Source organism: Zosterops lateralis, assembly GCF_965231275.1.
Source record: "Zosterops lateralis genome assembly, chromosome: 2".
NCBI lineage: Eukaryota > Metazoa > Chordata > Aves > Passeriformes > Zosteropidae > Zosterops > Zosterops lateralis.
In genome coordinates, this window is record NC_139763.1 from 39,081,902 (window position 1) to 39,093,954 (window position 12,053).

Below are 12,053 nucleotides of genomic sequence, written 5' to 3' on the forward strand. Positions count from 1 at the left end.
AGAACTCTGCCTGATACTTTGGTTATCTGATAAGAGAGTAGCTAGCAGCTTTGGGATGTATGTCTAGTTATTTATCTGCATAGCTTATATATAAGTTGGATGTTTGGTAATGGTATTCCCTGAGAATATGGGCTTCACCAAGCTTCATTTTTAGAAAGAAAGAATTCCAGTTAAAGGGGGAAAAAAGTGGTGGTTAAAGAGCAAGTTATATGGGATGGGGGAATAATAAAACGGTTTAATAAATTACTTTGAAATTTTGCAATCTATTACATGTTCTGTACCATTGTATTTTCCTATTTCAAAACTTTCCTTTCTCAAAGAAAAGTAATTTCTAGACTAATAATGGAAATACATTTTTTTTGTTGTTCATACGTCGTTCCATTATTTCTGAGTCATGTACCTCTTTAAAAATCAGGACCTTGGCACCTAAACCACAATGTTAAAGTTCGGTATCTAAAAGAAGTATTTTTGAGCCATTCAATCAATTTCTTGCTCAGTCATGGTTTCACAAAATGTAAACACTTTGGAAACTAAAATGTATATTTCTTTTTTTTGCTCTAAAGAATTCAAGGGCTGCCAAATCTACATGTACAAAAAAATAAGAGACTCAAATGTAAATAAGTTAGGGAAGTCCCAGTAGTTGTGCATCATTCATAACTCAATGTGAAATTCACACTGAGCAGCATTTCACCATTGGAAAATAAAAATAAAATTTTTGTTCATACCACTGCTTTGTTTGTATTTACTGTATTAAAACTTGAATTACTTTGTTGACATTGTCCAAACATCTTTGGCTGAAACCAAGCTACTGCATAGCACAGATGATTTTTCAGTTGATGTTCAGGTCCCCTGCTTCTATGAAAGCAGTTAAATTCAGTGAATTCCATGCATGACAGGGCATCTGTTCTGAACAGTGATTTCTAAGAGTAAACAGAATTTTCATCCTAAAATTTACTAATATAAAAATATTCATTTGCTTTACATGTAGGAGGCAACTGTAGACACATAGAACTGTACAACAGAAGTACGTGTGAGTTACAAAATACATATGCATAATAGGCAATCATACTTTTATATCTTTATTAGTTCCATTCCATATGTTTCTATACGTTATGTACTTGAAAGCATTGTAATATGTAGATCAGATCACCAACTTACTGATCTATCAACCACAGAAACTTAAAGTTCTCTTGTGGAAAATATTCCATTCAAACATTTTGGATCTTCAGCCTCTGAGTGTCATGTAATTTGACCTGAATTACACAATTATTTGACCAAATAAAAAAAAATAATATTTTTATAGGCTTCTTTACAGTTCCTCTCAATTTATGAGTTGGTTCATAATCAGGATTTTTGGAAAGAAAAAAAGGGCCAAATAATGTATTTTTCAAACATCATGAAACAAATCAAACTTAATTATTTAACAAATATTCAACTAGTGCTATGCTTCTACAGGTGTATTGTTGCATACTGATAAGGAGACATGACAACCAAGTAAATAACGTTAAAAAAGGTTTTTCTTATACCTTTGCCTCAGGTTGCTCAAAGAAATAGTTATTATAGGTATAATATCGGTCCCACTGAATTTACAAAAAATCTCTGGAGAAGTTCCATAGGGCCAGTATTTTATGACTTCACTCTCTAGAGTTTGGGCTGTCCTGCTCCCTTGTTTAGTTTTCTGATGCATTTCTTTACGGAGCAGATCCTCAAATGTGTTCTAAGGTATTTACAACCCTGTATGTGTGTGTGCATGCATACCCACACCCAGACACTTCTGAAATTAAATGTCCTAGCAGCCTAAAGAAAAATAAACAAAAAAAAACCCTCCTCAATCTTTGACATCCTTCATTAAGGGTATTCTCTCCCCAGCCAGATTTCACAAGCATTTCCATTCCATCCTTCCCAGCACTCACAGTTTCCACAGCTACAAACACCGTTACCTAGAATAAAATGAATAAAGGGCAATTAACATAATTGAAATGTACTACATTAAAATGTGTTTTATGGGAAGTAAAAAGCTCTGCTAAAGTAAATGCATTGTTCCTTTATTGCTCCCCTACCCCTTTTTCCTTTGGAAGGAAGCAATTACATTGCATTAAGAAGCCACCCCACACCTATACTCACAAGGCATTAATAGCATGTTCTCAATAATTCCATCAGTGGTATTGCAAATACTGAAATTGTGTATGGTGAAGTGTAATTGTGTACACCAGTATTTGTACCTAGCTGGTGAGGCTAAGTGTTCACACTGTGCCTCCAAGTACAAACAAAAACAAGATTACTTTTAACTATTATTCATAAAGAAAAAGCCATTAAAACTACCAAAAGAATAGCAATAAAAACAGGACTTCGAACATTAAAAACTTTAAACCTAAAATCTCAAAAGTGTTATACAAATAAATCCTATCTCAAACTCTCTATTAAGTGAAAAATGTCCCAGCCCTATTTTGCAGCAGGCAAAGAGTTGAGACCCATCTATTAATTTTATTTAATTTTTTTTTATGACCCTTGGATGCCCAGCGTGAGACCTCTGTAGCCTTTGTATCTATGTAAACTCCTCTTCCTTCTGACTTTATGAAGATCCATGATTAGGCATTAGAGCTACAGATACAGCTCCTGTTCCTGCTGTACTGCTGGTTGCCTCCAGAAAATGACCCTTGCTAACAGGGCTAGCTGGAAGACACAATTTACTAGTGTCAGCCTTCCCACTCTCACTCTAATTGGCTTGCAGAGTTCTTCCACATCTAATAATTGCTCAGCAAAGATTTTCTAAAATTAAGATTTGTAACAGGAAGCAGCCAGTGAGTTAATTTAGCAATTCCCATGCTGCTTCTTGTCACTATGCTTGTCACCAGGGTTTGTTGGCAGCCTGCCCATTTCTATCGACATCTGCCACCTGCATATTCAGACAAGGTTAAGGTGAAGCTGCTTGAATCAGTTACCATCACATCATAAGAAAAGCTATCAGCTATTCCAGCCTCCCACTGACAACTGTCTGATTGCTAGGAAGCTCTGTTAACCCATACAACTATTCCCCTAACCTACCAGTGAATTTTGTCTGTGCCTTAAATGCATTACACACATGGAATGTCCAGTAAAAAACAAAGGCTAAAGAAACCTCATGATCGTAATGCTGACAACTGTGTCCTTTGCCAAAAGCAGTAATTTGTAGTCTATTACAGAGAGAATTGTTGATGGATTCCATAGCTGGCTTACTTATTTAAATTCATACTCAGGCTTTTAACTGTTGTTTTGAAACCTTAAGTTGATCATTGCGTTGCATGAAGAAACAATTATAGCAGGTTTGAATAACCAGCAAATGTGCTTCCTCCATCAGTGGGGAAAGAAGAAGCTGGGCTTTGTCTAACATAATTCCCATCAACTCAGTTTGTTTCCTGAAGCAATTAAGTGTTAGCCTGTACTGCACCTGTGCAAATGACACCATCATGTTTGTCACAGTCTCTGTCATCGCATTCACAGAAATCACCCGAAATGTACCATTCCTGGGGTGAACAGATGCACTTTCCACAGTGGCAGGAGCCTGAAATCACAAAAATTATTACTCACAGTCAAAGAGTACTGGCACATTCAGACTAGAAAATAACAACCCAAATCACACATATGCACCCATATGCACATGTGCATGTGCACAAAATTGCTGCCTAAGAGGCTGTGGCATAAAAGAAAATAATCAAGCTAAAAGCCTTTTGAATGAAAGGATTCTTTTGGCATGAGCTAGAGTATGGTGAGTTGTTGCTACTAATGCTTTGATCCTGCTATTTCAATTAATCAGGACTCACATTTTGAAGCTTTCTTTCAGTTTCAGAGACCTACAATCAGGGCTTCCCTTCCCAGTAACTTTTTTCTTTTTTTTTTACTAGCAAAGCTCAAATTGTCCCCAATCCATTGTTACTGAAGGCAGTAAAATGACACCCAGGAAGAAAATATAGTCCTCCTCATTTAAAGCTTTTAGGGGTGAGCTCGCAAAAGACCAGCAGAGCTCAAGATTAACATCTATAGACCCCCAAAATCCCCTTCACCACAATGAAGCCTCTCCAACTCCCATGGAATTACTGAACATTTGCTTTAGGTCAGAAAGGGTTTGTGCACCCTTGGCAGCTCAGCAATTGGCTCTTTCCTGCAGTGTGCCCTAAGGCGGCCCCTTATTAGGACAACCTTCTCTCCTTCTCCTCAAGGATGTCAGACCACAACCTTCACAGGCAAAGCAGGGACTGGGAGGTCCCATAACCCAGGGAGCACAAGAAATCTCCCTTGAAGAGAAGACTGAGACATCCTTACCCTCAGGACAACGTTCATGGCTCTGAATCCTGGACAGTGACAGGAGCCCCTGGACAATCATGTCAGGAAGCCTATAGCCTGAGAAGTGTGTGCGAGAGCACTTCTGCAGCTAGGAATGCCACAAGGAGATGGCAGTTACTCCTGAAATGATTCCAGCACTCAGCTGAAGAGACTCGGCTCTTACAAGATCGCATCTTCAGCAGCCTGGCCCTATACAGATTTCAAACACTGAAGTAGGAATATTACTAACTGCTAAGCAAAAATCCTTTTGTGTACCTAGCCCTAAGAAGGGGTAACAGCAGAAATCAATGTTTTAAAAAAAATAATTAAACCCCCAGATTAATTATAGCAAAGAATACATGCAAAATTTTCAACTACAAGGGGCTGATTTTTAAAAAAAGTCACCAAAGAAGCTGTTGACCTTTTACAGAAGATGCTTATAAATGGGTTAAATGCACCTGAAAATCCTAGCCTCCTGCAATATTTTCAGAATGATTCCATTAAAAAGTCACCAATGAGTTGAATGCATTATTAAAGAAAAAATATACAGAAGGAAGCTTGGTTATGTCAGAATATAACCTAAACAGAATTCATGGGTTACTCAACAGGGCCTAAACCAAAGCCTATAAAATTGTGCTTTTTCATCTTTCCAGTTCTTTCAGTGACCTCTGAATAAAATCCATAGTAATAATCCTAATGCAGTTAAAGAAAAAAGTTGCATCTGTTGATATCGACCAATTTTCCATTGCTTTTCCCATAAATACTGAAGCTTAATTCTTGAAAACTTTAGAACAGCTTCAGCAGAGTATCTAATTTTTAATTAAATATGTAATTTAATGCTTAATTTAAATTCACAAAAATTAACTCATTGCCTAATTTTAGGGAAATGCTTTAACATTTAACATATGGAACATGTAAATATATTCAGGAAGAGCTAGTGATTAGAACATTTGAGGATGGAAGTATTTGATTAAGCATCTACTTTTTCAGTGAGTACTGCTTACTGGACCACTGACATAGAAAATACTGACATTCCCTACAAGGATCAAAAATGCTGTTGTATAAGGAGGCAGTGGAGGATTGCATACATATAGGGTTGCTCTTTAAGAGGTACACTAAGCCACACTTGAGGGCAATTTAAACCAAATACCTCTGTTTATACAAACTGCAAGGTACTGACATCTGAAAATAATGAGGAATAGTATGAGTATTTTAGTGAAATTAAAGCAGTTATTAAGAGTATTACACTGCAAGAAGCCTGAAGTGATTCTGCATAAGCAAGCATTGATTCTGCTACTGAGGGATGCCCACAATGTTTAAAACTGTTTTGCAGAAGATACAGCAAATTTAACACCAAGTCAAGCAAGGAAGATAAGGCTCCAAAATACAAAATCTGTTAGGGAAATGAATGTATTGAATCTTTTCCCTGAACAGGGCATGCTGCTCTGGGAGGCTCCTCAGTTTAATTGAGTCTAATGAGTTGCAGGGTGTTTCCTGGGATGCCAGCCAGATCCTCTCAGATGGGATTTGGCTCATTACCTTGCCCACATCCTGCACCGTTACAGTCACCATGTACAGCCCTATCTCTACTGCCAGGGAGGCAGCAGCGTGGTGGGTGTTGCTGTTTTCCTTGGGCAGAGCTTTTGCTACAGGTGGCACAGTCAGCGAGCCAAGATTCTGAAAACAGCCTGGGAATGTGGATGCCCAACTTTGCTTATATTAGCAGAGTGCAATTTTCTGATAGCGTTCAGCAGTTATCTGCTGAAAAACAGGACTCTTCACAGTCTATTAAAACCTACATGCAGAAGAAACTCAAGCTATCCTCAGTCCATTGCAGCACTTACATATCACGGCTAGATTTCCAACAAAAATAGAATAACCACCATTAGTGGTGGCACAGGTTTGAAATTCCCTTTTATTTGACCAGTAATAATTTTTTTTTCCTCACTATAGCGAATCAAAAAATAAAAATTTGCCATTTTGGTTGCTGGGTAGTTGCTTCACTATCTATGAACAGTGTTTTAAACTATGAATATCCAGTAAGACATGATTTCCAGATACATATCTTACCATCAAGAATATATTTGCCAAAAAAAAAAAGAAAAAAAAAAAAAGATAGCAATGAAAGTTATAACTAATTAGATTTATTATTATACTTATTAAAGACAATTAGTTTTTACCCGTGATCCCCATCCTGCTCAGAGAAGAGGCAGGAGATAGCAGCCTTCTTGGATGTTTACTGGCCAAACACTACTGAAGATGCCTTATGGAGGTGATTTCTCTTTTGGGACATGCACTTAGAGGTGAATTGCTGTTCCTACAATAAAGCTGCTATTGCATCTAATTTGATACAGCTTTTTTACATTGACAGTCTCAAGAGCACCTTTCACAACTTTGGAAGCTAATATGTGCTCGGGGCCAAAGTAACTTAACCAAACAAAACCAAAACAAACCCAACACTGTTGCTGAGTATGGATCTAGGGTCACAGAATCACAGAATGGGTCAGGCTGGAAAACACACTAGAGCACCTTTCAGGCTGCTACAGATTATATAAGTGACCAGATCCCAAACCACAGCCTGGCAGTATAGCCAACAGAGGTAAAAAATACTTGATATCTCTGCAAATTCCTGATGGATTATCTATTCCCAAAGCCTCAAAGTAAATTATACCCTTGAAACACATGCTTAAAGCTAATTGTTATAATAGTAAGACCCACAGGCTGGAATAAATAGCTCTCAGCCGTCCTTAGAAAAAGATAGCAGATGATACAAATATTTTAAAAACCAACATAATTTTTCATATTTATACCGAGTCTTATATAATGCATTTTATTGATACCAAGCAAATTCCCTCATCCTCATGGTTTATATACAAAATCTCAGTGAGGCACGTATTAAGAGAAAAAAAGTTAATTTCTGCAGCAAAGCAGAGTAGTTTTCATTTCTCCAGTAACTCATCATTCTCTTACACATATACTAATTTAAAGATAGTCCCATCTGGAAAAAACAGAGAAACACTGCAACTTTCTCATTTTTTATGACATTGCATCAACTGAGGGGAAAAAACCCTCAAAACAAAATGAAATGGTGCAATAGGGAGAATTCTGATAATGATAATACAGATGCATGAAGGCTGAGCTGGGAAACCCCATTTAAATTTCCTTTTCACTGAAATAAAAGTTACCAAAGAGAAAACTGGAAATCTGCCTGGTGTAGAAGGTTCCTAACTGTTTTTTCCAACTGGCAGATTTCTTTCCTGTCTATGCAAGGGACATAAAAATATAGGAAATGGCACATAGAGTCAGGATTGAGTGCATTCTAGGCTCCAACCAGTCTCTTTCTTGTCTATCCTTTTTCAGACATATTATATACAAAAATAGGCAATTTGCACTGCAGGAGAGCTAAAAAGCCCTCTTTCCATTAATGCAATTTCCTAGCCAGAAAGACTGCAAGGTAAGAACCTCAGAGAATAATTTCAGATAATTATCAAGATTTTCTAACTTTTATTCTTCCCTGTGGCAATTTTTTTAGAGCTGAACTGAAGCTGATGCAACCACCTGAATGAAAATTAGTAAATAAGAAAGTATGCAGGATTCATTTGTGGGGGTTGCAGACATCTACTTTTCCTTTGCAGCTGTTTTGGGGAGCAGAGTGATTAAGGATACCAAATTGCTTTTAAACACTTTCCTATATTTGCTGTTGTCCAATATATCACATTTGCATCTTCCCCACTGAAGTGTTACTGTGGGTAGTACCTTTTTCCCTCAAAGTAGAAGGAGCACTAACATTTAGTTTATAATGTACAGCTGTTCCACACAGACCATCAGCTGAACACATACAGGAAATTACATGCTACCAACAAATTGCATAGGAGAACAGCAGTGCTAAACGCGTATGGCTGGGGTGGGTGTCTGACAAAATGGATGTAAGTGCATTGCACATCATCCTTTAACATCCTTTTAATAATGAGTGCCTTTGAAAGGCAGCGTTTCTAAACAACACCCCCCCTGCCATGCACATTAGTCTTCCAGAAGGTGATTGTTGTCTTCCAGAAGGTGAGTGTTTTCCTCTGTCAGGCGCTGACATAGGGTAGCCCAGCTGCCAGATCTTACCCTTCCCGGAGCACAATACTCCATCGGCCGACTCGCAGAGACTCCTGCTCTCCTCCTCCGTCATGCTGCAGTTCCTTGAGTGCTGGCACAGCTTCCCAAACCACCCATCCTGGCAAATGCATCGGCCACACGAGCAGATACCATGGCCTGTAAGGACACCAAGGTTGGTTATGAATAAGACAAGCAGAAACCTGTGACTGTGGTCACAGCTTCCGACCTCTTCAGTGTGAACTGTGTGCTATGGGATAGAAACACTGATGGGTGGAGTGCACAGCTTGTCAGCAGGATGGCCTTCTCCAGTTCTCTCCTTCTTGTTAAACAGGGTGCCCTAATGATGGCCAGAAAACAAGTGAGGGATAGGTCAAAGAAACCCTAGAACATGGGTGAGAAATAGATGCTAGAAGTCATAATTTACACTTTAAAGAAGGGGAGGGGAAAGATAAAATAGAATTTTCAAAAAATTATTTGTAAAAAGATTTTATTAAAAATGAAAATATCTTGAATAATAAATTGAGTAGACAATTTGGCCAGGAAGAAGGGAAAAGTGACAACAAATATATACAAGAACACATGGAGGATAAAAATAAAAAAAGAAGTAAGAAATGTCTCCAGCCAGAATTACATTTTTCAGCTTTGAATAATATTTATGCATCAGACACAATAATTCCTTAGCTAATCAGTTACCTGGGAAGCAAATTATACATATCAGTGACTTTTGTCCTCTCCTATCTGCTATGTAGGGCAAGACAGTAGAAATGAAGGGACTGAGATAATTTGGGAGCATGGACTGGGAAGAAGGTAACAAGCAGTAGAAGTATCTGGGAAAGCATCAAGCTTTTAGGATGCAGGGAAGCAAACCAGCAATTTTGTTTTTCTGACTAGTGGATTTCTTATGAGCCTCCAGTGCAACTTGAATTTGTAAACTGAGAGGCAACACTGGTAGAAGGCCAGAGGAGAGACAAACCTGGTGGTTTGCTGTAAGTGAAATTATTTCAAGTTTACTGATAGTCAAATACTTTACAAATTTTAATTACAAAAATACTGGGAGCTCCAAAGTCTTGGAGCTGTCATTTCTAGTGTCTAAAAATTCAAAATAGCTTTTGTATCCCAAAATAACTTTTGTATTGATCTTTGCAATTTTTTATCATATTATTGATGTCTATTATATTTTTATCATGTTTATCATATTGTTACATCCCTATAAAGGCTCAGTTAACAATGACACAGTATTATGACAGTATTTCTACTCACTTCTAAAAATTGATAACTAGTAATGATAAAGTTTGATGCTACTTGAACTTTTGTTCAGACTGGGAAACAAGAACAACTATATGACAACCTAAAATACAAGAGGTAGAAAACAAGCATATATACTTTCCCACATGTCCCTTCCAGATAGATGTTATGCAATTGTCTATATTAACAAACTAAAATTAAGCTTCTGTAAGAGCATTTTTATCTACCTTATTTATTTTTAATTAGTAACATAGAGATTAGAACTCAGATTAGCTCAACCAATTACAAGCAAAATATACAAATGGATGTCACTGCTGCAAAATTATTTCTGAAGATACAAACCCCTCTACTCTTTCAGCAGTGAACAGTATGAAGTCCATGGCAATATCACTGAGAAAATAATTTTAAGTCATTTTTCTTGTAGTCATTATGTGTTACTGAATGAAGAGACTGATCATGTCTGTAAAGCCTTTACACAAGTCATATAAAAAGGTAATGAATAGTCTAAAAAATTGCAGCAAACAGAGCTTGCAAGTTTACACATAAAATTTGGCTTGCATTTTTCTGTAATGACAATTTCTCTCCTCCTTTATGCCATACAAATCCTCAAAACATAAAGGATTCTTTTGTCTGAAATAATCCATTAAAAAAAAAAAATAATTGTTACTAGCTGACACCAACTTGGGCAGCTGCAGCTTTTTGGATGCCTCATCCATTGGGGTGTCAAGTGTACAAGTGTTCAGCCCACTGCTCATTAACTCCAAGCTACCTCATGCAAATGTGGTAGCCTGAGAAAAACTGCTTTACATGGTCTAGTTGTGAATATCCTCCTTCAGAGGAGGGTAGGGGTAGAAAGAATGAGGTAATCTGAATAGTTAAATCAGTATTTTATCATGTTAAGCAATTCATTTTGGCTGGACTTCTTCAACTGAAGATTTTTCTTTACCCCTACCTATACAGATTAAACAGATTTACTGAGAAGTGTTGATCTATCAATATTTCACACCTAACATAAAACAGTTAAAATCACAAACAAATTACATTGCAAATGCTTATTCATAAAAAGCCATGTTAATGAACTTTAAGTAATCAACAACGTATTAAAAATAATTCTCAAAGAATAAAGACTTTGATGCAAGAGAAGCAAAGAAGACAAAAAGATGGTGTCAAATACTCTGTCATTTTGTTTAGAATTATAACTCAAATAACCACAATATTTAAATGTGAAATATGAGTTCCACAAAAAAGCAAGCTGTGAAAGAATACTAGCAGGGGCTCATTATAACCCAAATCAACCTGAATCGAACTGGACACCAGGATGAATTATTTCTTGCAATGCCTAGGAATTGAAATTGTGTTGTTGTGGGAAATTTCAGTTTAAGACTACTCATACAACTGTTGTTGGTGTTCCCCAAAATCCTGCACGATCACTTTGTAAAACTAAAGGCACCATTACAGGGGAGCCCCAGCACAATGAAAAAGGTGAAGTACTCATTACAGAGGAAGATGGTTCTTATTTACAGAGAAACTATTACGAACAGATTATGTTCCTGAAGGGCAAACTGAGGCCAGACCCAAGAAAAATTTGGCACCTCAGGAACAGAAGTTTCTCAAATTAATACAATATAATGTATTTTAAATGGATGAAAAATAAAAATTTTTAAAAGTGTAATACGGATATGAAAAATTGCAGCATAACACAGGATCCCTGATATAGAACACCATAGAAAATGAAACAAATATTTTTCTCTGTATTTAAATAGAAACAGGATTTCCATTTTTATTTTTTCTTTTAAAGCACAGGACTTTCCATTATATTATTAGCAGAAGAGAATATTAAACAACATATATCTTCAAGAAATATTTCAAGGTGAGCAGGCTTCATTACCCTGCCTAACTATGCTAAATGAGCTGCTAAAAACATTCTTGGAACACTGATTTTTTTTGTTTGTTTGTTTGTTTGTTTGTTTTTTGTTTTGTTTTTGGTTCTTATTGAATACCAGAAGACCAGAACAGTTGTAACAACTGCAGTTGGAGAAACCTAATATAAATGTGAAGTAAAATACTGACTGTCTATTTTATTTTCAAAGTAGGTCAGTTAGTCTTGTCCAAGTTTAATGAAGGTGGACTGTGGCTCCAGTTTGAGTTGGGCAGTTCAGTAACATCTTCAAGTGAAACACTGCAGCAAAAAGGGACAATCTCACACCTACCTACCCAGAGAAAAGTGAGGAGGCAATAAAAAATTAGAGCATTGATGAGATGGTGTTGAAGTCCTGCAACTCTGTGATATCCATGTTTGAAGAGATTTTTGCAAAACTTGGAAGGGTACTAAAAAGTTCCAAGGAATTCAGAGGGTATCAGAATGGGTATTCTCAAACTACCAGAGAAAGACAAAGCAAGAGAGA

The 12,053-nt window shown here is 36.9% G+C and overlaps 1 protein-coding gene across 2 annotated transcripts in view; it reads right to left on the reverse strand.

Moving 5' to 3' along the window:
• Positions 1 to 1,112: 1,112 nt before the first annotated feature.
• ITGBL1 (integrin subunit beta like 1) overlaps positions 1,113 to 12,053 on the reverse strand; it is a 131,166-nt gene continuing 120,225 nt past the window's right edge. The window contains exons 7-9 of one of the 2 annotated variants that reach the window (XM_083854653.1): positions 8,413 to 8,559; positions 3,428 to 3,541; positions 1,113 to 1,940 (exon numbers count right to left, since the gene is read on the reverse strand). In XM_083854653.1, the coding sequence (XP_083710779.1) occupies positions 1,849 to 1,940; positions 3,428 to 3,541; positions 8,413 to 8,559 (353 nt within the window). In that variant the 3' untranslated portion in view covers positions 1,113 to 1,848. Of the gene's footprint in view, positions 1,941 to 3,427; positions 3,542 to 8,412; positions 8,560 to 12,053 lie in introns of those variants that run through there. The other variant, XR_014589292.1, reaches the window with a different exon arrangement.